The sequence below is a fragment of the Microcebus murinus genome, chromosome 12 (assembly GCF_040939455.1).
Source record: "Microcebus murinus isolate Inina chromosome 12, M.murinus_Inina_mat1.0, whole genome shotgun sequence".
NCBI lineage: Eukaryota > Metazoa > Chordata > Mammalia > Primates > Cheirogaleidae > Microcebus > Microcebus murinus.
The window spans coordinates 12,202,286-12,225,689 of record NC_134115.1 but is presented as its reverse complement, the minus strand read 5'-3'; the positions used below and the strand labels follow the sequence as shown (position 1 = coordinate 12,225,689).

The 23,404-nt window shown below is 37.7% G+C and overlaps 1 protein-coding gene across 2 annotated transcripts in view; it reads left to right on the top strand.

Annotated features, from left to right (window-relative positions):
- Window positions 1-23,404, top strand: part of FANCC (FA complementation group C) — a 257,374-nt gene that overhangs the window by 153,168 nt on the left and 80,802 nt on the right. For both annotated transcript variants that reach the window (XM_012748191.3, XM_076008547.1), the window contains exons 5-6: window positions 19,659-19,772; window positions 20,681-20,745. In XM_012748191.3, coding sequence (XP_012603645.2) covers window positions 19,659-19,772; window positions 20,681-20,745 — 179 coding nt within the window. The remainder of the gene's footprint in view (window positions 1-19,658; window positions 19,773-20,680; window positions 20,746-23,404) is intronic.

Sequence of the window (23,404 nt, the reverse complement as noted above, 5' to 3'; positions counted from 1 at the left end):
ATATAGATTCTGTAAAATTGTCCATCATTTAACAGTTTACTGGATGGAAATAAAAGGAACTATGGTAAATGCAGATATATTAGATAAAATCTGTTATACCCTAATAAAACTAATAAGAAAGACTGTTGGAAGCAAGTGGTTGAGTTCCAGGTTGGCAAGTGAACATTATTTTTTTCTGTGACATTGCTTAGGTTAATTTATTCAGACTGCCATTTTTATCTTTGAAGGAGATAAGGTATAGACCCTAAGCTTAGACTTCTTTCCAAAAAAGTTCAACCATTTAGTACTACTCTGCTAAAGGATGCATTATCACAAATATTTGTATAATTAGTCTTATCTCTCAAAATGATTTTAAATCAATTTAAACGTGTATGATTTTTAGAAAGAATGTATTAAAAGTAAACCCATACCTTTAATTTAGGATTTATTTAATTGATTGATTGTCAGAGACAGGGTCTTGCTCTGTCACCCAGGCTGGAGTGCAATAGCATGATCATAGCTCACTGCAGCCTCAAACACTTGGGTTCAGGTGATCTTTCTGCCTCAGCCTCCTGAGTAGCTGAGACTACAGGTGTGCACCACCATGCCCAGCTAATTTTTTAATATTTTTGAGATAGAGTCTTACTCTGTCATCCAGGCTGATGTGCAGTGGTGGGATCACAGCTCACTGTAACCTCAAACTCCTGGGCTCAAGTGATATTCCTGCCTTAGCCTTCCAAGTAGCTGTAACTACAAGCATACATCATCACATCTGGCTAATTTTTAAATTTTTGTAATGACAGGGTCTCGCCGTATTGCTCAGGCTGGTCTTGAACTTCTGGCCTCAAGTGATCCTCCCTCCTTGGCTTCTCAAAGCACTAGGATGATAGGCATGAACTACTGTGTCCATCCTAATTTAGCATTTATTTCTTCTCAATTTGGAATATAGATTATTACAGTATCAAGTACACTGTTACATGTTGAAATATCCTTTAATTCTTAACTTTTACAAATAACAAAGAAATACTATGAAAACAAAATTCTAAATGCCTTTTCAAACAATTTCTAACTTATTTCTTTTATAGTTTTATCACCAGCAAGTGGGTATGCATTATGTCTTATAATATGAAAACAGATTCTTTATTATTTCAGATATTAAAGATTTTAGTTTTTAAAAATGTTATCAGTGAAACTATGTCACAATAATGATATTTCCTTCCTGTGAAATCTCAGTATTGTAAGTGGCTTCAGACTAATAGGCACAGAATAATTATCATGACAGTGTGAAATATCTAACTTGCTTTATTCTACTTTGTATCTTTAGAGCTTTCATCCAGAAGTAATTTGAGAGGTTTGTAGTTCTCCAACTTGTATATGTATCCCTGAACATCATCTTGTTGAGTGTACCTGTTTTTGAACTTTATATAAGTGGAGTTGTGCTGCTTGTTTATTTCTATAATTTTCTTCTTTTTCTTAGTATGTGCTATACTTGGCCATTTGCTTTTCCATGTAAATTTTCGAAAAGCTTCTGAAGTTCTACTAAAAACTGTATTTGGGATTGTTACTGTTACTGCATTGAGTGTATATGCCAGAGAATTGATATCTTTGTGACTTTGAATTTTTCTTGCTAAGGCCATAGTTTATCTCTCTATTTATGCAGATCTTTAATATATATTTTTAAAAGTTTTGTAGTGTTTATCTTCTTTGTTGTTTTGCCAAGTAGTGCTATGCAAGGCATTGCTATTACATTTTACTCCGTAGAGGGCAACTTTTTTTTTGTAAAGTAAATTTAGATGGTGCTTATGTGTTGGTCTAATTTCTAGATTGCCTTTGTTGGCAGGGGGAAATGGTAATTTAAGATTGTGTTATTAAGAAAATTAGCCAATCATCACTATGGTATCTAATTTAGAAAAATATAAATCACTTGAAGGTAATTTAATTTAGGAATTTTAATGTAAGTTAAGTAAATAATTCCAGTATAATAACATAAATGTTTTACTAGATGTTTACATAAAATGCTTAGGAACATAAAAAAGGAAATAATTAATTTAGCATTTGGGCACAGGTATTTTATATGGTAAAAGAACACATGGGCCAGGCATGGTGGCTCACACCTGTAATCCCAACAATTTGGGAGGATGAGGCTGCAGGATCTTAAGGCCAGGAGTTTGAGACTAGCCTGCCAACATAGTGAGAACCCTGTCTCTAAGAAGAAGAAAAAAAAAAAAATTAGCCAGGCATGGTGGCATGTGCCTGTGGTCCTAGCTACTTGGTAGGCTGAGGCAAGAGGATCCCTTGGCCTGGGAGTTGGAGGTTGCAGTGAGCTGTGATGTCACCAGTGCACTCCAGCCTAGATGACCTAGTCTTAAGAAACAACAACCAAAAAACCCCACCAAATATTCAAAATGGCACCATGTCTGCAGGCCCAGGACTAAATAGACTGGATACTTCTATAAAGGCTTGAAGAAAAAGAAAGTTAAACATGCTGTGCTATACCTGTGGGGTAAAATTTTTTTGGCCAAAAATAATTGAATAAATTAGATCAAACTGACAAAAGCTTTATTTTACTAAGCAGATTTGCAGGAAAAATAATTTTTAAATGTGTACATCTACATTATAACTTTTATTTAAATACAGCTGAGACTGATTTGGAATTTTCCAGGGCCCTTTCTGCAAAGATAGCCCTTTGGCATTGCTTCTCCTGTCCCTCCCAGATGTTCTAATACTGTGGTGTACCCACAGGTTACCACAAGCTGAATAGCACTGAAACAACATATTATTCAGTGAAATTACATCCATATCAGTGTGCAAGGTTCTGGTCAGTGTTACCAAATTGAGTAAATCTCTTTGAAGTAAAAGTACATAGCAATGTCATATTCTTCCAGTATCCTGCAGGTGGGTATTTTTTGATCTGAAACTTAGGAAAGCAAATTTTGAAAAAGAAAATGTATCATGTTCTATTATAAGTAAATCACAAAGGAACCAGTCGTGATTGTATTGCTCAGTAGCTATAGAAGAGCAGTTTATTTTATTGAGTTTGATTCAGCCAATGTTTACTGAGTGACTATTATGTGAAATGCCAAGGTCTAGTTCACAGTTGTACTAAGGAATGTGAGGATTAGTAAGATAGTGCCTTCCCTAGTGAGCCTGTAGGCTGATGAGTAGAAAGAGAAGAGTATACTTACAACTATACCATAAGGCAAACTTGGAAGGCGCAGAGAGAGAAATACAAACAGAAGACTGGAGATTTCAGGAGGACAACAGCTAAGGCAGTCCAGAATGAAAACAGCAATCTTGGAGAAAGATGGATTTTGAAAGATAGGTGTCATTTTGGCAGCTAGAGGTGGATGGGGGTTGTGGGGTTTCTCTGGAGAAAGAAATGATCTAGAAGTGGGAAGGGGTGGGGTGAATTTGGCAGCCAGCAGGGAGTCTGATGTCACCAAGTCACATGGATCAAAGATCAAGGCAGGGGGAAGTAAGTTGGCTTGGGTGGGGGCAGGCTGTGCTTAGGAACCCGTGAAGGCCTGGAGCCTGAGGGGTGGCAGGAGCGTTTTTTTGTGACAGCCCTTTTTTCCCCTCCTTTCTTGACTCCCTCCCTCACCATTTTCCTCTGTGGGTCCCAGCCACCTCACCCCTGCACTCTTTCTTTCCCTTGCCTCTTCACAGCCCTCCAGCCCTGCGACCCCTTACTCTTCAGCTGTCAGAATCGGCTCAGATGCCATCACCTCTGGGAGCACTCCGAAACCGGCAGTTGGAACTCCTCATTCCCTGCTCTGTTCTCACAGCGATTGTCTTACCCCTCATTGTAGCACTCAACGCGTTCTGTCTCGTATGATGATTGTTCCCATCTCTGTCACTCTTCGCCAGATTGTAGGGGCTTCTCATCCCAATCGCCCCAGCAGAGGGGCTTGAATACAGATCACACTCCATATGTTTGCTGAATGAATGAAGGATCCTTGTTTACAAACAGTGTGTCTTTTGGGTATATTATGTATAAAGAGACATGTGCAATAGAGAGCACATGGAAATTCTAAAAGACTTTAATGATCTGATGAAGAAATTGTTTGGAGAAGCATAAAATATGTGCTCTGTCTCAGTTTGAGAATACTGACCACATTTTGGCTCTCCTAGCCCTTTGCTTGAGCAAAAACCACAGCCCTTCTTCCATAGCCCGAGCATATGCCAAACCACAGCCTGTGCTCCAACTTTCCTAACCCGCCTGTGAATGTGCTGCCTGTTACAAGATGGAGCGGACACAAGGAGGCGGGGACAAATTAGAACACCTGAAAACAAGGGCAGTGGATTCTCCCCTTGATGTATTAAAAAACTCTCTTCTTATGAAAGTGTACCTTCATGGTGTGTTTTCAATAGCTTTTCAAGCATGAGGAGAGTTCTTTCATTCTTAAAACTCCTACATGAATTAAAATTGGGCTTAAAACTGTTTTATGTGCAGCTGTGTTCGTTCCTACAATTTCTACCATTGAAAGGTTTTAGATCATGAATCAGGATGATGCATTTGCCCATCTTCTTTGTGTCAGAACCTATTCATTTACATCCACATCCTTTTTGTAGATATTGATTTGTGTATTTAGAAACCCAGTTCCTCATTATCAAAATGAGAGGGTTGGAGTAGGGTTTCTCTAAGATGGCTCTGCCGGCATTTTAAAAAGAATCTGTTGTTGTTTGACTGTAGGAATTGATTTTTGTCCAAGAGCCAATGCCTCATCTTTAATGATTTTGTGTTTACACTGTTTACCACTAGGTGGCAGTAAAAAAATTATTCTTAGCAATGAGAAATGCTCATCAGTGTTTAGTTTACTTTAAAAGAGATTTAGGGGACCCAAGTTTGAGGTGTCTTTTAAAGTTATGTAGCCATAGGCAGGCCTCAATATATTATTTCTAGGACTTACGCTTGTTTTATCCAGGAATAAAACTCGTATGGCCCTTCATAGTAATTATTATTAGAGAATTATGGAAAAAACAAAAGTTAAAGTAATTTTGTTTTACAAAATATTTTTTATGTTAAAAATTAGAATATGGGACAGAAACTTTGAAAATACAGATCATTTAAAGAAGAAATTATAAATCAGTCTTAGAAATACCAATGTTAAATATTTGTTATGTTTCTTCCCAGTACTTTTATGCATACAAAGTTAAAATCATGTTGAACATTCACTTTTACACCTTGCTTTTCATATGGTTATATAGTCTTTTTCTGTATGATTAAACATTTTTTATGACATGATTCATGCTGTCAGATAAACCATGATAAATTCAACCAATCTGATGTTGTTGGGTACTTTGATTGCTTCTGGATTTTTACAATTATAAGTAATGCTGCCATGAACCTAAATCTTTATCCCGGATATATTCTTGGAAATTGAATTACTGAGCAAAATATTTTGGCTAGTGACTTTGTCTATTTTGTGCTACTATAACAGAATACCTGAGACTGGGTAATTTATAAAGAACAGAGATTTATTTCTTCCAATTCTGGAGACTGTGAAGTCCAAGGTCAAGGGGCCTGCATCAGTGAGGACCTTCTTGCTGTATCATCTTATGGCAGAAGGAGGAAGGGCAAGAGAGCACATAAGTGTGAGAAAACGGAGGCTAACTCATCCTTTTATTAGGAACCCACTCTGAAGATAATCAACCCACTCTCGAAATAATGGCATTAATCCATTCGTGAGGGCCTAATCACCTCTTAAAGGCCTCACCTCTTAACATTGTTGCATTTGGGATTAAGTCTTCAACACATGAACTTTGGGGGACACATTCAAACCATAGTAGCTACATTATCAAGTGACTTCCCAGAAGGCTTTACAAATTTGTGCTCCCAGCAGCAAGAATGCCTATCTCACCATATCCTTGCCAACACTGAGTATAATGGTATAGGTTTTTTGTTTGTTTGTTTGTTTGTTTTTATGGGGCAAGGAACTATTTTTATAGCATTTGATTTTTAAAATCAGTCACTATATCATTTTAGAAATCTAAGCAGGACAGATCTGCCAATTAAGTTACAGTAGTTCCCCTCTTTATCCATAATTCCCTTTCTGTGGTTTTAGTTACCCCCAGTCAATCCTTGTCCAAAAATATTAAATGGAAAATTTCTGAAATATAAAATTCATAAGTCTTAAATTGCACACTATTCTGAGTAGTATATTGAAATCTTGTGCTGTGCTGCTGTCTCCCACCTGAGACATGAATCATCCCTTTGTGCAGCATATGCATGCTGTATACACTGCCCGCCTGTTAGTCACTTGGTGACCATCTCAGTTATCATATCACCTGTTGCAGTATTGCAGTGCTTGTGTTCAGGTAACTCTTATTTTAATTAATAATGGCACCAAAGCATAAGAGTAGTGATACTGACACTTTTATTACAGTATATTATTATAATTGTTCTATTTTGTTATTAGCTATTGTTAATCTCTTACTGTGCCTAGTTTATAAATTAAACTTTATCATAGGTATGTATGTATAGGAAAAAAGTATGTATAGGGTTCAGTACTATGCAAGGTTTCTGGCATTGACTGAGAGTCTTGTAAAATATCCCCCTTTGATAACGAGGAACTACTGTGCTTCCATTTTTCCAAGACCATATGTGTTTAAAAAAGTCAACATGTATACTGCAGGCATTAGAACCGAAGTCATGTGACATGTAACAATATTTCAGTCAATTACAGCCCACATATACACTTATGATGGTGGTCCCATAAGATTATAATCAAGCTGAAAAATTCCTATGGCCTAGTGACATCATAGCTGCCGAAACATTTTAGAGCCAATGTATTACTCACGTTTGTGGTGATGCTAGTGAAAACAAATGCACTGCAATGCCAGTCATACAAAAGCATAGCATATACAATTATGCATGCTACATTATGCTTGATAATAATAATGATAAATGACTTTATTATTTATTCACTGTACTATGCTTTTTTTTTTTTTTTTTTTTTGAGACAGAGTCTTACTTTGTTGTCCAGGCTAGAGTGAGTGCCGTGGCGTCAGCCTAGCTCACAGCAACCTCAATCTCCTGGGCTCAAGCGATCCTTCTGCCTCAGCCTCCCGAGTAGCTGGGACTACAGGCATGCGCCACTATGCCCGGCTAATTTTTTTTTTTTATATATATATCAGTTGGCCAATTAATTTCTTTCTGTTTATAGTAGAGACGGGGTCTCGCTCTTGCTCAGGCTGGTTTTGAACTCCTGACCTTGAGCAATCCGCCCGCCTCGGCCTCCCAAGAGCTAGGATTACAGGCGTGAGCCACAGCGCCCGGCCCTGTACTATGCTTTTTGTTATTTTAGAGCATACTCCTTCTACTTATTAAAAAAAGTTTACTGTAAAACAGCCTCAAGCAGGTCCTTCAGGAGACATTCCAGAAAAAAATCATTGCTATCATAGGAGATGACAGCTCCATGCATGTTATTGTCCCTGAAGACCTTCCAGTGGGACAAGATGTAGAGGTGGAAGACAGTGATATTAACGAACCTGACACTGTGTAGGCCTCAGCCAATGTGTATGTTTGTGTCTTAGTTTTTAACAAAAAAGTTTAAAAGTTAAAAAAAATTAAAAATAAAAAAAGATTATAGATTAAGGAAATAAAGAAAGAAAATATTTTTATATAGCTGTACAATGTGTATTTTAAGCTAAGTGTCACTACAAAAGAGTCAAAAAGGTAAAAATTAAAATGTTTATTAGGGAAAAAAATTACAGTAAGCTAAGGCTAATTTAGGAAGAAAGAAAAAATTCTTAGGAGGGTGGAGCAACATGGAAGACGACAAACACTGCCAGACAGAGTGTCTCTGCAAAAAAGACAGATTCTAGAAAAAATTAGAAGAAAGAAGCAAGCAGATTAGCATACATCGAACAAGGGTCAGAAGGAGGGGTACCGGAGACTACAGAAGACTTCACGGGGGCAGGTTGAAGAGAACAGGAAGAAGAGACCTCCAAAGAAGGTTGGAGACCAGGGGCAAGGGTAGGTGGCGCAGTTAAATTTCCCCTGCCTTGCATCTTGGACTGCTGGTGGGCAACCCAGTGGTTGGAGAGACCTACAGACACCAGCCCAGAGACAGCCACCACCAGTGAGCAGTAAGCCTGTAGTGGATGTTGCACAGGCTCCCAACCCCCTCAGGGAACCTCCGTGTGCACAGACCCAAACAACGTGGCAGGCGCCATATTGCTTCATTCTCCCCTCCCCCTTACCTATCCACAGCTCCTGAGAGAGACAATATAGCCACCAGCCAGAGGCATCTGCAGGGAACGGGATCTTCCCTTTTGGGGTCCTTCAGCTGACTAAGGGATACTAAGACGGTGAGCTACCTACCTACCTAGGTGCTGCTAGCCCAGTGATTCCAGGAGAACGGGGCTGACCCTGAAGATGAGAGACATTGACCCAGCTTGGGCTCCCTGAGGGTGAATTAGGACTGACACTCCTCTCCCTGGTGGGGTCAGGGATTGAATTCTGGGGCCCAGAGGTCAGGCCTGCAGACCAGATCTGGTGCACCCAGGTCTCGCATTGCCGGGGCACAGAAGCGATATACATGAACAGCCTACTGAGGTCTGTGTGTCTTCAGGGGCAGATCAGTGTGTTTGAGGGCAACCCTCATCCCAAGGGGGAGCCGTGTGCTGAGCCCAGGTGGCGACCCTGCACAGGAAACCTCCAAGCTTGCATCACAGCCACAGGAAACCTGGTGGCATGAGGTCTGGCATACTGGCAGAGGCCCAGGAGAAGCCACAGAGTTGGGAAGGGGGGAAAGGATCAAGGTATACAGACTGTAGCTCTCAGGCAACCCCACCCGAACAAGCAGACTTTCTAACTGAGTGATACCATTCTAGCCCTCTTTGACAGCTTTACCCAGAAGCAGAGAACAGAACTTTGACCCCTGCTAACAGCATTTGTGGTGCTTGAGGGCAGGCTTACCCAACCCAGCTCTGCCCAGAATCACTGCAAGACCAGCCCTCACTGAGGTTGAGAATAAAGACACACCTGGAAGTCCCAGAGCCCCACCCACCACCTGAGGCACTAGACTGCCTCTCCAGAGAAATAGTAGCGGTTACAGGACCCAAAAAGAGTGTAGCCTGCTCCTCCCAGCAAGCGCCACCTACTGACAGGGAGGACATTCTGCACACCCTTTTACAGCGTCTACTGACTCTTCATACAGGGTGTGGCCGAATCTTACCCACAAACACCACCTACTGGCTCAGAGACTAAACAGGCCGTGTCATTATCCAAAGGAAAACCTAAAGGTAAGAAGCAACAACTGATCCAGATGGGAAGAAATCAGCGAAGGAACTCTGGAAATATGAAGAGCCAAACGGAAACCACACCTCCAAAGAGGAACACCAGCCCCTTAGAAATGGACATCAACCAAAATCAGACCACAAAAATGACAGAATTATTTTGAGCGTGAATCGTAAGAAAATTCAATGACTTGCAAGAAAAACTGGATAGCCAACACAAAACGCAAAAAGATTCCAGGACCTGAAACAGAAATTCGCTAAAGACATTGAAACCATGAAGAAAAATCTAACTGAATGCCTAGAATTGAATAATCAATTCAGGGAACTACAAAACACAGTAGAAAGCCTCAAGAACAGGGTAGATCAGACAGAATCTCAGAGATTGAAGATAACACCTTCCAATTAAATAAATCAGTCACAGAGATAGAGCAGAGAAACAAGAGAAAAGACCAAAGCCTACAAGACATGTGGGATTATGTGAAGAAACCTAACGTGAGAGTTATAGGGTTATCCGAAGGGGAAAAAGAAAACACTCACAGTGCACAGGTTGGATAAGCTATTCAAAGATACAATAGAGGAAAATTTCCCAGGCCTTGGTAAAAATCTCCATATACAAGTTCAAGAAGCTCAGAGGACCCCTGGAAGATTCAATGCAAACAGGAAGATGTCACTACATGCAGTCATCAGACTGACCAAAATATCAACCAAAGAGGCCCTTCTACTAGCTGTAAGACGAAACAAGCAAGTAACATACAAAGGAAAGTCAATCTGAATAACGGAAGACTTCTCCACTGAAACTTTACAAGCAAGGAGAGACTGGGACCCCATTCTCACTCTTCTGAAGCAGAATAATGCCCAGCCTAGAATCTTATTCCCTGCAAAACTAAGTTTTGTATATGAAGGAGAAACCAAGACATTCTCAGATAAGCAAAAACAGAGAGAATTCACAAAGACAAACCAGCCCTTCAAGAAGTACTCAAAACACTGTTACCCACAGATCAGAACAATAAACACTCACGAATATAAATCTACTCAAAAGCTAAAGGCCAAAGCCCAGATACCACAATGGCTCAAGAGAGAAAACAAAGCAATAAAGTTCAACCGAACATAATGAACAGAAACCGGCCCCACCTATCAGTTATCTCAGTAAATGTGAATGGCTCGAACTCCCCACTCAAGAGAGATAGGCTGGCCGAATGGATAAGAAAATACAAGCTAAGTGTCTGTTGGCTTCAGGAAACACATCTAACCTGCAAGGATGCAGTTAGACTAAAGGTAAACGGGTGGAGAACAATATTTCAAGCAAACGGAAGGCAAAAGAAAGCTGGCATGGTGGTGATGATTACAGATAACTTAGTTTTTAAATCAACAAAAGTAATAAAAGACAAAGAAGGTCACTATATAATGGTGAAGGGTACAGTTGAACAAGAAGACATAACAATTCTAAATATATATGCACCCAACCTTGGGGCACCCAGATTCATAAAGCAAACTCTACTTGATCTAAACAAATTGATAAAGAACACCACCATAATAATTGGAGACTTTAACACCCCCTGACAGCACAGGACAGAATCTTTTTAGATCACAATGGAATAAAAGTAGAAATCAACCTTAACATGAACTCTAAGTTCTACACAAAGTCATGCAAACTAACCAGCCTTCTGCTGAATGACCACTTCATAAATGATAAAATCAAGATGGAAATCAAAAGATTCTTTGAACTAAATGACAAAGGAGACACAAGTTATCAAAACACAGCTAAAGCAGTCCTGAGAAGAAAGTTTATTTCCATAAATGCCTATATCCAAAAGTCTAAAAGATCACAAATAGACAACCTAATGAATCGTCTCAAGAGCTAGAAAAAGAACAGACAGACCCCAAACCCAGAAGAAGAAGTGAAATCCATAAGATCAAATCAGACCTAAACAAAATTGACAACAAGGAAACCATATAGAAGATTAACAAAACAAAAACTTGGTTCTTTGAACAAATAAAATTGACACACCTTTGGCTAGAGTAACAAAAAGCAGAAAAGAAAAATATCTAATAGGCTCCATCAGGAACAATAAAGGAGAAATTACAACGATGCCACTGAGATAAAATATATAAATTATGAATACTCCAAAAACCTCTATGCACAGAAACTGGAAAATGTGGAGGAAATGGATGATTTCTTAGAAACACACAGCCTCCCTAGGCTCAACCAGGAAGAAATAGAATTCCTGAACAGATCAATATCAAGTAATGAAATTGAAACAGCAATAAAATCCTTCCTAAAAAGAAAAGTCCTGGATCAGATGGTTTTACACCTGAATTTTACCACACCTACAAAGAAGAACTGGTGCCTATCCTGCAGAAACTATTTCATAATATTTATAAGAATGAAACCTCCCCAACACATTTTATGAAGTAAACATAACCCTGATACCAAAACCAGGAAAGGCTGTAACAAAAAAAGAAAACTACAGACCAATATCCCTTATGAATATACATGTAAAAATTCTCAATAAAATCCTAGCCAATGGAATCCAGGTGCTTGTCAAGAAAATAATCCATCACAATCAAGTGGGCTTCATCCCAGGGTTACAGGCATGGTTCAACATACAGAAATTAATAATGTAATTCACCATATAAACAGAAGCAAAAACAAACACAATATGATCCTCTCAATAGATGCAGAAAAAGCATTTGACAAAATTCAACACCCTTTTATGATAAGAACGTCAACAAAATAGGCATAGACAGGGCTTACCTAAAAATGATACAAGCCATACATGACAAACCCACAGCCAATATCATACTGAATGGGGAGAAATTGAAAGCATTCCCACTTAGAACCGGAAGAAGACAAGGTTGCCCACTATCTCCACTTTTATTCAACATAGTGCTGGAAGTCCTTGCTACAGCAATCCGACAGAAGAGCAGAGTTAAGGGTGTCCATATGGGAGCAGAAGAGATCAAACTCTCACTCATTGCTGATGACATGATATTATACCTAGAAAACCCCAGGGATTCAACCAAGAGACTCCTTGAATTGATAAAGGAATTTGGCAAAGTCTCAGGATACAAAATCAATACACAGAAATCAGAGGCATTCATATACACCAACAACTGTACAAGTGAGAACCAAATCAAAGACTCAATTCTCTTCAAAATAGCAACAAGGAAAATAAAGTACCTTGGAATATATTTAACTAAGAAGGTAAAAGACCTCTACAGGGAGAACTATGAAACACTAAAGAAGGAAATAGCAGAGGATGTAAACAGGTGGAATGATATACCATGCTCATGGGTCGGCAGAATCAACACTATTAAAATGTCTATACTACCCAAAGTGACCTACAGAGTCAATGCAATCCCTATTAAAATACCATCATCATTTTTCACAGATATAGAAAAAATAATTTTATGCTTCATATGGAACCAGAGAAGACCCCATATAGCAATAAAAACAAAATAGAGGCCGGGCGTGGTGGCTCACGCCTGTAATCCTAGCACTCTGGGAGGCTGAGGCGGGCAGATTGCTCGAGGTCAGGAGTTCGAGACCAGCCTGAGGAAGAGCGAGACCCCGTCTCTACTATAAATAGAAAGAAATTAATTGGCCAACTAATATATATAGAAAAAACTAGCCAGGCATGGTGGCACATGCCTGTAGTCCCAGCTACTTGGGAGGCTGAGGCAGGAGGATCCCTTGAGCCCAGGAGTTTGAGGTTGCTGTGAGCGAGGCTGACGCCACGGCACTCACTCTAGCCTGGGCAACAAAGTGAGACTGTCTCAAAAAAAAAAAAAAAATAGGAGGTATCAATTTACCAGACTTCAAACTATACTACAAGGCTATAGCAATTAAAATAGCTTTGTACTAGTACAAGAACAGGATTCTGAACAGTGGTAGAGAATCGAGAACCCAGATACAAAAGCATCCTCATATAGTCAACTAATATTCGACAAAGCAGACAAAAACATACACTGGGGAAAATTATCCTTATTCAATAAATGGTGCTGGGAAAACTGGATAGCCACATGTAGAAGACTGAAACAGGACCCACACCTTTCACCTCTCACAAAAATCAACTCACACTGAGTAACAGACTTGAACCTTAGGTGTGAATCTATTAGAATTCTAGAGGAAAATGTTGGAAATACTCTTCTAGACATGGCCTAGGTAAGGAATTTATGAAGAAGACCCCAAAGGCAATCACAGCAGCAACAAAAATAAACAAATGGGACCTGATCATATCAAAAAGCTTCTGCACAGCCAAAGAAACTGTCAAGAGAGCAAACAGACAACCCACAGAATGGGAGAAAATTTTCACAGGCTACACATCTGATAAAGGGCTGATAATTAATTAGATACTGAGGAAAATCAGGAAGGAAAAATCAAACAGCCGTATCAAAAAGTGGGCAAAGGACATGAACATAAACTTTTCAAAAGAAGACAGAATAATGGCCAATAAACATATGAAATAATGCTCAACATCTCTAATCATCAGGGAAATGCAAATCAAAACTACAGTGAGATATCACTTATCTCCAGTGAGAATGGCCTTTATCAAAAAGATCCCAAACAATAAATGTTGGCATGGATGCGGAGAAATAGGAACACTCCTACACTGCTGGTGGGATTGCTAACTAGTTCAACCTCTGCCAAAAGCAATATGGAGATACCTTAAAGCAATGCAAGTAGATCTACCATTTGATCCAGCAATTCCACTACTGGGCATCTACCCAAAAGTTCAAATGGCACTCTACAAAAAAGACCCCTGCACTCGAATGTTTACAGCAGCACAATTCACAATTGCAAAGTTGTGGAAACAGTTCAGGTGCCCATCAATACATGAGTGGATTCATAAAATGTGGTATATGTATACCATTGAGTACTATTCAGCTTTAAGAAACAATGGTGATATGGTACCTCTTGTATATTTCTGGATAGAGCTGATAGAATGGATAGAGCCATTCTCCTAATTGAAGTATCTCAATAATGGAAAAACAAGCACCACATGTACTCACCAACAAATTGGTATTAACGGATCAACACCTCAGTGGAAATTTGGAATAACATTTATCGGGTGTCTGGCAGGTGGGAGGGTGGAGTAGGGGATGAGTATATACAAACATGAGTGAGATGTACAATGTTTGGGGGATGGTCATGCTTGAAGCTCTTGACTCGGGGGAGGAGGGGCATGGGCAATATACATAACCTTAACATTTGTATCCCCATAATATACCGAAATAAAAGAATGGAAAAATTTTTTAATTAAATTTAGTGTATCCTAAGTATACAGTGTTTATAAAGTCTACAGTAGTGAACATTAATGTCTTACGCTTTCACGTCCACTTAGCACTCAAAGCAGCTTCCAGTCCTTCAGCCTCCATTCTTGGTAAGTGCCCTATACAGGGGCACCATTTTTTTATCTACTATACTTGTCTTTTTACTTGTATCTTTTCTGTGTTTACATATACATATAGACACACAAATATTTACCATTGTGTTACAGTTGCTTAGAGTATTCAGTACAGTCACTTGCTAATAGGTTTGTAGCTTAGGAGCAATAGGCTAAACCATACAGCCTAGTTGTATAGTAGGCTATCCCACCTAGGTTTGTGTCAGTGCACTCTCTGATCTTTGCTCAACAATGAAATCACCTAACAACATATTTCTTGGAACCTATACCTGTTGTTAAGCAACATATGTCTGTGGTATCTTGGGAACTGTTTGTGGCCATTTAAACATTACTCAGGAATTGTTTATAATACCTGATTACACCCTACGAATCTATGAAATGCTTAGATTTTTTTTAACTTCCTTTGGCTCAGCTGCCAAAGAAGCTCATGCAATGTTGGAAAAGTCTCACCCTCCAGGCACTGGTCCCAGACCCTAGGGTGTGAGTGCTTCTGAGAGACACTGGGTTAGTGTCTGGGCATGGTTTTGTTTAAGATCTACAATCTAAACTGATCCAGAGCTGTGACTTCCTTGACACCAGTTCCTTTCTATTGTGCACTACATTACTTTCCATCCTAACTGGATCTGTATGTAGTACCTTGTGCTTTAATTTTTTGAGTGTCAATCATGTGAAATATAATAATAGCCACCTGTTTATGAGTGGATTAATTGAAACATTACTTAATTGAATTTATTTAAAAAGTGAACCTGGGATTTTCAGTGTGATGCCATACTTAGACAACTTAGCATAGTACCTCACACACAGTAAAGCACTCAATAAATTTTAGTTGTCATAACTGTTAGAATGCCTTCAAGAAGCAGCATTCCACCAGGGGAAAGGCATAGGAGACACCCCCTGCCCTGGCAGAGGGAATAGGACATACTAAAGTCCTGATGGGCCGAAGAACCTGTGGCCCTCCAGAGTTCCAGGCATGCTAGTGAGGGGGAGCTGGCCCAGTGGTGAGTGTCAGGGGTACCTGTGGAGCCAGGTCTTTTCCCTTAGGGAGGAAGTTTGGGTTTCATGGTAAGTTACTGGAAGTCAGAAGGGTTTCAAACTGAGACCAGTCAGATTTGTCTTGTTAAAAACTATCTCCTGGAGAGTGGATATAAGGAGGTTCTTTATGAGGTTTGGCCATACGGTAGGTAACTAGCCTTGGGCAGCCACTTAAACTCTGTGTGTCTCAATGTCCTCATCTGTAACACAGATTCAATAGTAATACCTACTATAGGGTGTGAGGATTAAATGAGTGCCATTTGTAAAGCACTTCAAACAGCTCCCAGAATATAGTAAGTGCTTTATGTGTTTGTTAAACAGAATTCGAAAAGTCTGGTGGCAGAAGGTTGAGTATTTCCAGTTCTGCCCTCTCTCCACCTAACATCAGACTGCCCCTAACTCTGAGCCTGCCTAGTTTCCAAACCAAGCCCTCCTGGCCTCTCCCCTCCTCTGCCTGGGTCTACCTGGGACACTTCCACATGGATTTCACATGTGGCTGGCCAGGCCTGGTTGGGCTTTCCTTCTCACCCCCACCCAACACCTCATTGCACCCCACTCTGGGGTTCAGGCCCTGTCCTGAGCTTGCTGGAAGCACCAAGTGCCCTCCCTGCTGTGGAAGCCCTACCCCTCCAGTGAGCATGGCTCCGCTCTGGGTAGCACACTGGCTTGTGTCTCATCTCCCTGATTGCCAACCCTAATGTGGCTGCTTGCTCTCACCCAGATTGTGCTTAGTTTGGGGAAAGAACTTGGAGATAACTTCTTCTGGGACTATTGTTAGCTCCTGTTTGTTTTCTGTACTTAAGGCAGGTTTGAACGAAAAGAGGGGGAAAATGGCAATATATTCAAATAGCTGAATCCAGCCTTTCTTTACTCTAGTAAGGATCCTTTTAATATCGTATACCTTATGAAAAGTTCATTCTGATTCTGTAAATGTCCTGTTTTTCTCCCTTTCCAGTTGATTCGGTTTTTTATATATCATGCTGTACATATTGCTGGCCTTTGTTTCTTTAATCATTCATGTCTTCTCCCGAGTAGTAATATTTTAAAGCTACTGTGTTAACTTTTCTCACTTGAAAACACTAGACAGGATGTTATGTAGAGATGGCGGATTTCAATTTAATATTACTGAGGAGTGTTTGCTTGGAGTTATTTTTTGAAGATACTGAGGCAGGTCTGAGCACCAAGGGAGAAAGTGCCGTGGTCTGCACAAAAGGATGTGAACTAGATTTAGGGTAGAGTTTTTCCCCAGGGCTAGGGACTGCTGTAGAATTGTTGTGGGGAAGGGAAGAGGGCACAGAAGGCTTCATCTGTATTTTTTTTTTTTTTTTTTGAGACAGTGTCTCATTCTTGCCTGGGCTAGAGTGCCATGGCGGCAGCCTAGCTCACAGCAACCTCAAACTCCTGGGCTCAAGTGATCCTCTTGCTTCAGCCTCCCAAGTAGCTGTGACTATAGGCACGTACCACCATGCCTGGCTAATTTTTTCTGTATATGTTTTTAGTCAGCCAATTAATTTATTTCTATTTTTAGTAGAGATGGGGGTCTCACTCTTGCTCATGCTGGTTTCGAACTCCTGACCTTGAGCCATCCTCCCGCCCTTAGCCTCCCAGAGTGCTAGGATTATAGGCATGCCACTGCACACCGCACCGGCCCTAATCTATATTTCTGATATTTTATTGATGGTAGTTGAAAGTTTGATGGTGGGTGAAATTTGTCATTTTATACCTTTTTATATATGTGAAATATTTTATGATGAAATTGAAAGAAGTGCCATAATAGATTAGTGATAAGTGCCCTGGGTGTCACTGGTATGTATGCTATGTGTTTGTTGTTCATGGTCTATGGTGCCTACCCATCACCAAAGTACCCTTAGCCTCTGTCCTGGATTGGACTGTCATCTCCAAGTATTTGTGTTTGGATTTACATATATACACATGTACATTTATATGCACATATGCATATTCATTTTATCTTATAATGTGTTATCACAAGATGCAGTGTAAGATTTTTTTAAAAAAATCAAATATTTCCAAATAAAATCTTTTTAAAATAGTAAATATTTTTTTCTGATTATAAAAGTATTACTGCTGGCCTTGGAACCTGCCACAGTTCTCCTAGAGTCTCTCAACAGATTCTCGACCATCTTTGAAGCATTTGTGCCACACTTTTATCTGCACCGTGCTCGTTGCATTGTCCCCGAAAGCCTTCGGACTCATCTGAATAATTTCCGTGGAGGAATGTTCAAGCTTAATGCAAAATTTGATGCAGACTCATTGCTCTACTCCTTCAGTCATTCGAAGTGGATGGCCACACAGTACATGTGCTTACTCAGTGGCATCTAGTGCCCCACTAACACAGTGAAGTCATCCTTGTTCATGCATGCACATTCTAGTCCACTCTCCTTGGCTGCCAGGTTACATCAATGTGCTAACTGCCCTTGTTATGTTAATAATGGCTGCATACTTTCTGGACAGATCTACACATACATGCATGTGCATACTATAATGTGTGTGTGTTTGTATGTGTGTATAAACATAGAGTAGAAGAATACATTTTCATATGGTTGGTTACTTCTGTGGAGAGAATAGGAAGTGCATAGAATTGGTGAGGGGAAAATATATCCACTTATTTTTAAGGTACTGTTTTTAATATATATAACATGAAGTAACATGTATTAATATTTTAACATTTTAATATTCTGGGTGATGAGATATAGAACCGTATATTTCTAAAAAAAAAAGAAAGTGTTACTGCCGGTGTTTGTGTTTTCTCTTATTAACTGTTCATATTTATTTTTTATGCTCTTAGTGTTTGTTGTATATTTTGTACATTAATTTGATTACATATGATCTGTACTATTTGTTGTTAATATTCTTCCTAGTTTGTGCTTATGTTATTTTCTGATAACACGAAGTTTTATTTTTATTTAATGCAACCGATCTGTTTACCTTATGATTTGATTTTCAGTTTATAAAGTTCTTTCTTATTTAGATACTTGAGAAATACTTATAATTTCTTCCTGTTTATTATTTTATTTCATTTTTACATTGTTCTCTTTAATTTACATTAAACTCAAGTACATTTTGATAAATAATTTAAAGTGCAAATCTAACTTTTTTTCTTAAAATAGGTTTCCAGGCACCACTTATTTCATAATTTTTCTTTTGTCTGCCGATTTGTGATGTGTTGTCTTATTAACACATTAACTGCCATCTGAGTTGTATTTAACTCACGCTAGTTTTGAGCCTGAGATCTTGTGAAGCAAACCTGGGCAAAACTCTGCAGTTGGTTTGTGAAAATCTTACTTGTTGAGTTCTTATTGTTACAATTAATATTGATAATTTAATTCTAAAAATGTGGATTAAATGAATAGAAGTCAATAAATTTTGTTGTTCTACTTCTGTTTACCTTTAAATTATACTTAAGGCTTACAAGTTCAGAAAAATACTTTACCCTTATGAACTATTTTCCAAGTTTTCACATTATTTTTATATTATTCATTTTTAAGTTTTTATATTACTTTTTATTCAAAAAACAGAAAACAATATAAAAATAAAATTTTCATCAAATTAGAAAGGATCATTTTGTTTTTGAAATTTTTATTCTATTTTTTTAATAAATACCATGACCCCAAGGAAAAAAAAAATTTTCCAGTGTGGCAGTCAATGTGTTAAATTCTCATATCTACTCTGATAAATATATTTTACTGGGTTTAAAAACAATAAAGATTAATTCTTAATATAATTAAAGCATTTAATATGACTAAGCACTGTTTAGTCATTATATATTTTTGTTTTACTGTTTGACTCAGTTTTCATGCTTGTTTATTTCTTCTTTACACATTGAATCAAAGTGAGCTGAGTACTTAGACAAATAGAGATTTTTGTTTTCATAAAAACTACTTCATTTACAGATAACTCAAATTATAGGCATTATACATATAGGCACTTGCATTCACTTTTAAGAAGTTAATTTTTCTCTTTCTGTTTGTTTTTTAGAGTTTAATATCTCATATACTTTCAGCATTCAGATTTGATAAAAAAGAAGTTGGTCGTTTCACTCAAGGTCTTGGGTATGCTCCTGTAGATTACTATCCTGGTTTGCTTAAAAATGTGAGTATTTTAAATTTATTAGTATTGAAATTTTCATTGCTGAATGTACTATCAGCAAAAAGGATAAATGGAAATATTTCACTCCTCCAGGAGAGATGTTTAACTTTTCTTTGTTTATCTCTTCTTACCTTGGGTAGACTTACGGCCATGTAAGGAAGAAATGTGAGATGGGAAGTTATGAGAAAGGAGAAGGAAACCAGGAAAGGTTTTATTAAATCTACCAATCAACCTCTTCTTCTCGTAACCCATCTCAGTTATTCATTCCAAGACTTTTGCAAGAAGAGCTTTCCTTAATCAGGATAAACACAGCCTGTACTGTTGGACAAATCTAGTATTTAAAATAACTTGATTGGAATTTTATGTTAAAGCAAAGCAGAAAATTCAATAAGTAATCTTGGAAATAGTATTGTATTAATATATTTACCTCAGTATTTAAAGCTTTGTTTTCTTCTGGCTGAAATTGTAGTCAAATATAGGAAGTTTTAATCTATGATTTTGATATAACTTTTCTTAAAATATTATGAAATTTTTAATGTTTGTTAACCATTCTGGTTTTTGAAGTTTTATACATGAAAAGCACTTTTTTAAATGAACTAAAGTTAAAAAGAAGAAATAAACTAACTCTAACTTTTTAAAAATGGTTTGGTTTTAATTCTTAGGAAATTAATCATCTATTGTTCATTGCCTAAATAAGAATGCAGAATAATAGACATTAAACATAAAATCCCAGTTATTAGTAACTGTGACTTAGCGCTGTTTTCTTTTCACTCTGACAAAGTAAAACATAAGGAGAAGACGGCGGGGGGTGGGGGGAATCTCAACGGAAATATCACTCACACCAAGAAAAATAGAACTGATGTAATCCTGTTTGCAGTGTGAATTAACCTGCAACTGATTTTGTGTTACAGATGGTTTTATCATTAGCGTCTGAACTCAGAGAGAATCATCTTGATGGATTTAACACTCAAAGGCGGTAGGTGTTAAACGTCCCTATTCTCAACTTTCAAAATGTATCAGTTTAGTTATGAGAGTAAAATTTCATAATTCATAGGAAACTCATGTTCATAATTAAGGTTTTATTCTATATGGAGAGATTATTTTAGTGGAATACATAGCAAATTAGTGTATTTTTTCAAATTTTCTTTTTAAAATTACTATTCTCTCAACTATAATAGGGCAGTAAGTGGACTATGTAATGTTTTCTGTGTGCCCATTAGGTAAAAAGCCCTACATATACAGTAGGGAAAGCACAAGAGGGAGGAGCACTTGGTCTCACGCTGGGATTGCTCACTCTGTGAGAGGAGAAGGTGCTCCCTGCAGGCACTCGCATGTTAGCCTGTCCCTCTCTCCCCCGACCTCACCACACACAGCCAGGATATTTACAAGGCAACATTTGATGTGCACAGATGACTATTTTAAGAAACATAATATTCCAAAATCTAGACTAAACAAATCAAATAGATTCAAATTAAAAGGCAATTAATCACATTACAAATGTTTCTTCACTCTGTGAAAGAAATCAGAGTTGTTTTCATTGGTGAGCATTTCATTTCTAACATATCATTAACCAAGAGAATCTAGGGACTGAGGGACTTTGTGGTTTTTTTGTAAAGCTATTGCTAATTAAAGCTCTATCAGAAATAGTCTTTGCCCTCAACCTTTAAGAATCCGTTGCCGCTAACCCGTAAAGTAAGCTATAAAATTCTTAGAAGAAAACGTTGATGAAAATCTTCATGACATTGGATTTGGCAATGATTTTTCATATATGGCACCAAAGGTACAAGCAACAAAGAAAAAATAGGTAGATCAGAGTTTATTAACATTAAGAATTATTATGAATCAAAGAATACTATATTAGGAAAGTAAAAAGACAACTTACTGAGTGATTAAAAACATTTGCAAATATTATCTCTGATAAGGGATTAATGTCCAGAATATATAATGAACTCAACAACAAAAAACCTCAACTCAAAAGTGGGCAAAAGACTTGGGTAGACTTTTCTCCAAAGAGACAAAAGTAGAAAATAAGCATATGAAAAGATATTCAACATCACTAATCATTAGGGAAATGCAAATCAAAACCACAATGAAAAACCACATCCACTAGGATAACTATTATTTAAAAAAAAAAAAGGAAAGTAACAAGTGATGGTGAGGATGTGAAGAAATTGGAACCCTTGTTCATTGCTGGTGGAAATGTAAAATGATGCAACCACTGTGGAAAACAGTTTGGCAATTCCCCAAAAACATAAGCATAGAATTCTTCATGACCCAGAAATTCCTCTCCTAGATATATATCCAAAATTAGGAACTTTATTATATGTGGTGTGTGTGTGTATAAAAATATGAATGAAAGCAGAAATTTGAACAGGTAATCTGTACACCAATGTTGATTAGTCTCAGTAGCCAAAAGGTGGAGACATACCCAAGTGTCCTTTATCAGACAAATGGATAAACAAAATGTGTTTATTCCCTAAAAAGGAATAAAATTTTGATATATGTAAGAACAGAGAGGTACCTTGAAGATACATACCATTCTTATTGAAATAAGCCAGACACAGAAGGACAAATATTGTTTAATTCCACTTATATAAGGTACCTAGAATAGGCAAATTTATAGAGACAGGAAGCTCAATAGAGGTTACTGGGAGCTGGAGGGAGGGACAAAGGGGAAGTTATTGTTCAATGTGTATAGATCTTTTTCAGGGTATGATGAAAAATTTTGGTATATACAGAGTAGTGATGAGTAAACAGAATGTGAAATGCATTTAATGTCACTTAATGATTCCCACTTATAAGTGTTTAAATGATAACTATTATTTAGGTTTTACCACAATAAAAAAATAAGAAAAAAATCAAATGTCATACTATTATATACTCTCTCAAATGAATAAAATTTAAAATACTCAGATTATCATGTGTAGACTGATAGATACAGTAGAATTACTGTATCTCTCATACATTGTTAGTGAGAATGTGAAATGGAATAACTAGTTGCTAAATAGTGCAGCAGTTTATCATAGAGTTAAACATATGCTTACTATGCCACTTGCCCATTCTACTCTTGAGTATTTACTCATAGCAAATAAAAACATAGATACTACTACTTGCATATGAATGTTCATAGCTGCTTTATTTATAATAGTTCAAAACCAGAAACAACCCAAAGAACCATCAGCAAGTGAATGGATAAAAAAAAATCTGAATATCTGTTGCCCCAATTTGCAAAATGAAAAGACAGGTTGTAAATGGTGAGAAAATATTTTCAGATTGTACATCTGATAAAGGGCTCATATCCAGAATGTATTAAGAATTCAGTAATAAGACAAATAACCTAGTTTAAAAGTGGGCAAAAGATTGGAATACACATTTTAGTAAAAAATATATACAAATGGCTAATACCACCCAAGTACTTTTATGTGAATATTCATAGCATTATTCATAATGGGCAAAAAGTGGTGGAAGCAATCCAAATATACATCAACTCATGACTGGATAAACAAAATGTGGTATGGTTATACAATATACAATAGAACATTATTTCTTAATAAAATAAAGTTATCCATGCTGCAACATGGATGAACCTCAAAAACATTGTGCTAAGTGAAAGAAGACATCACAAAATACCACAT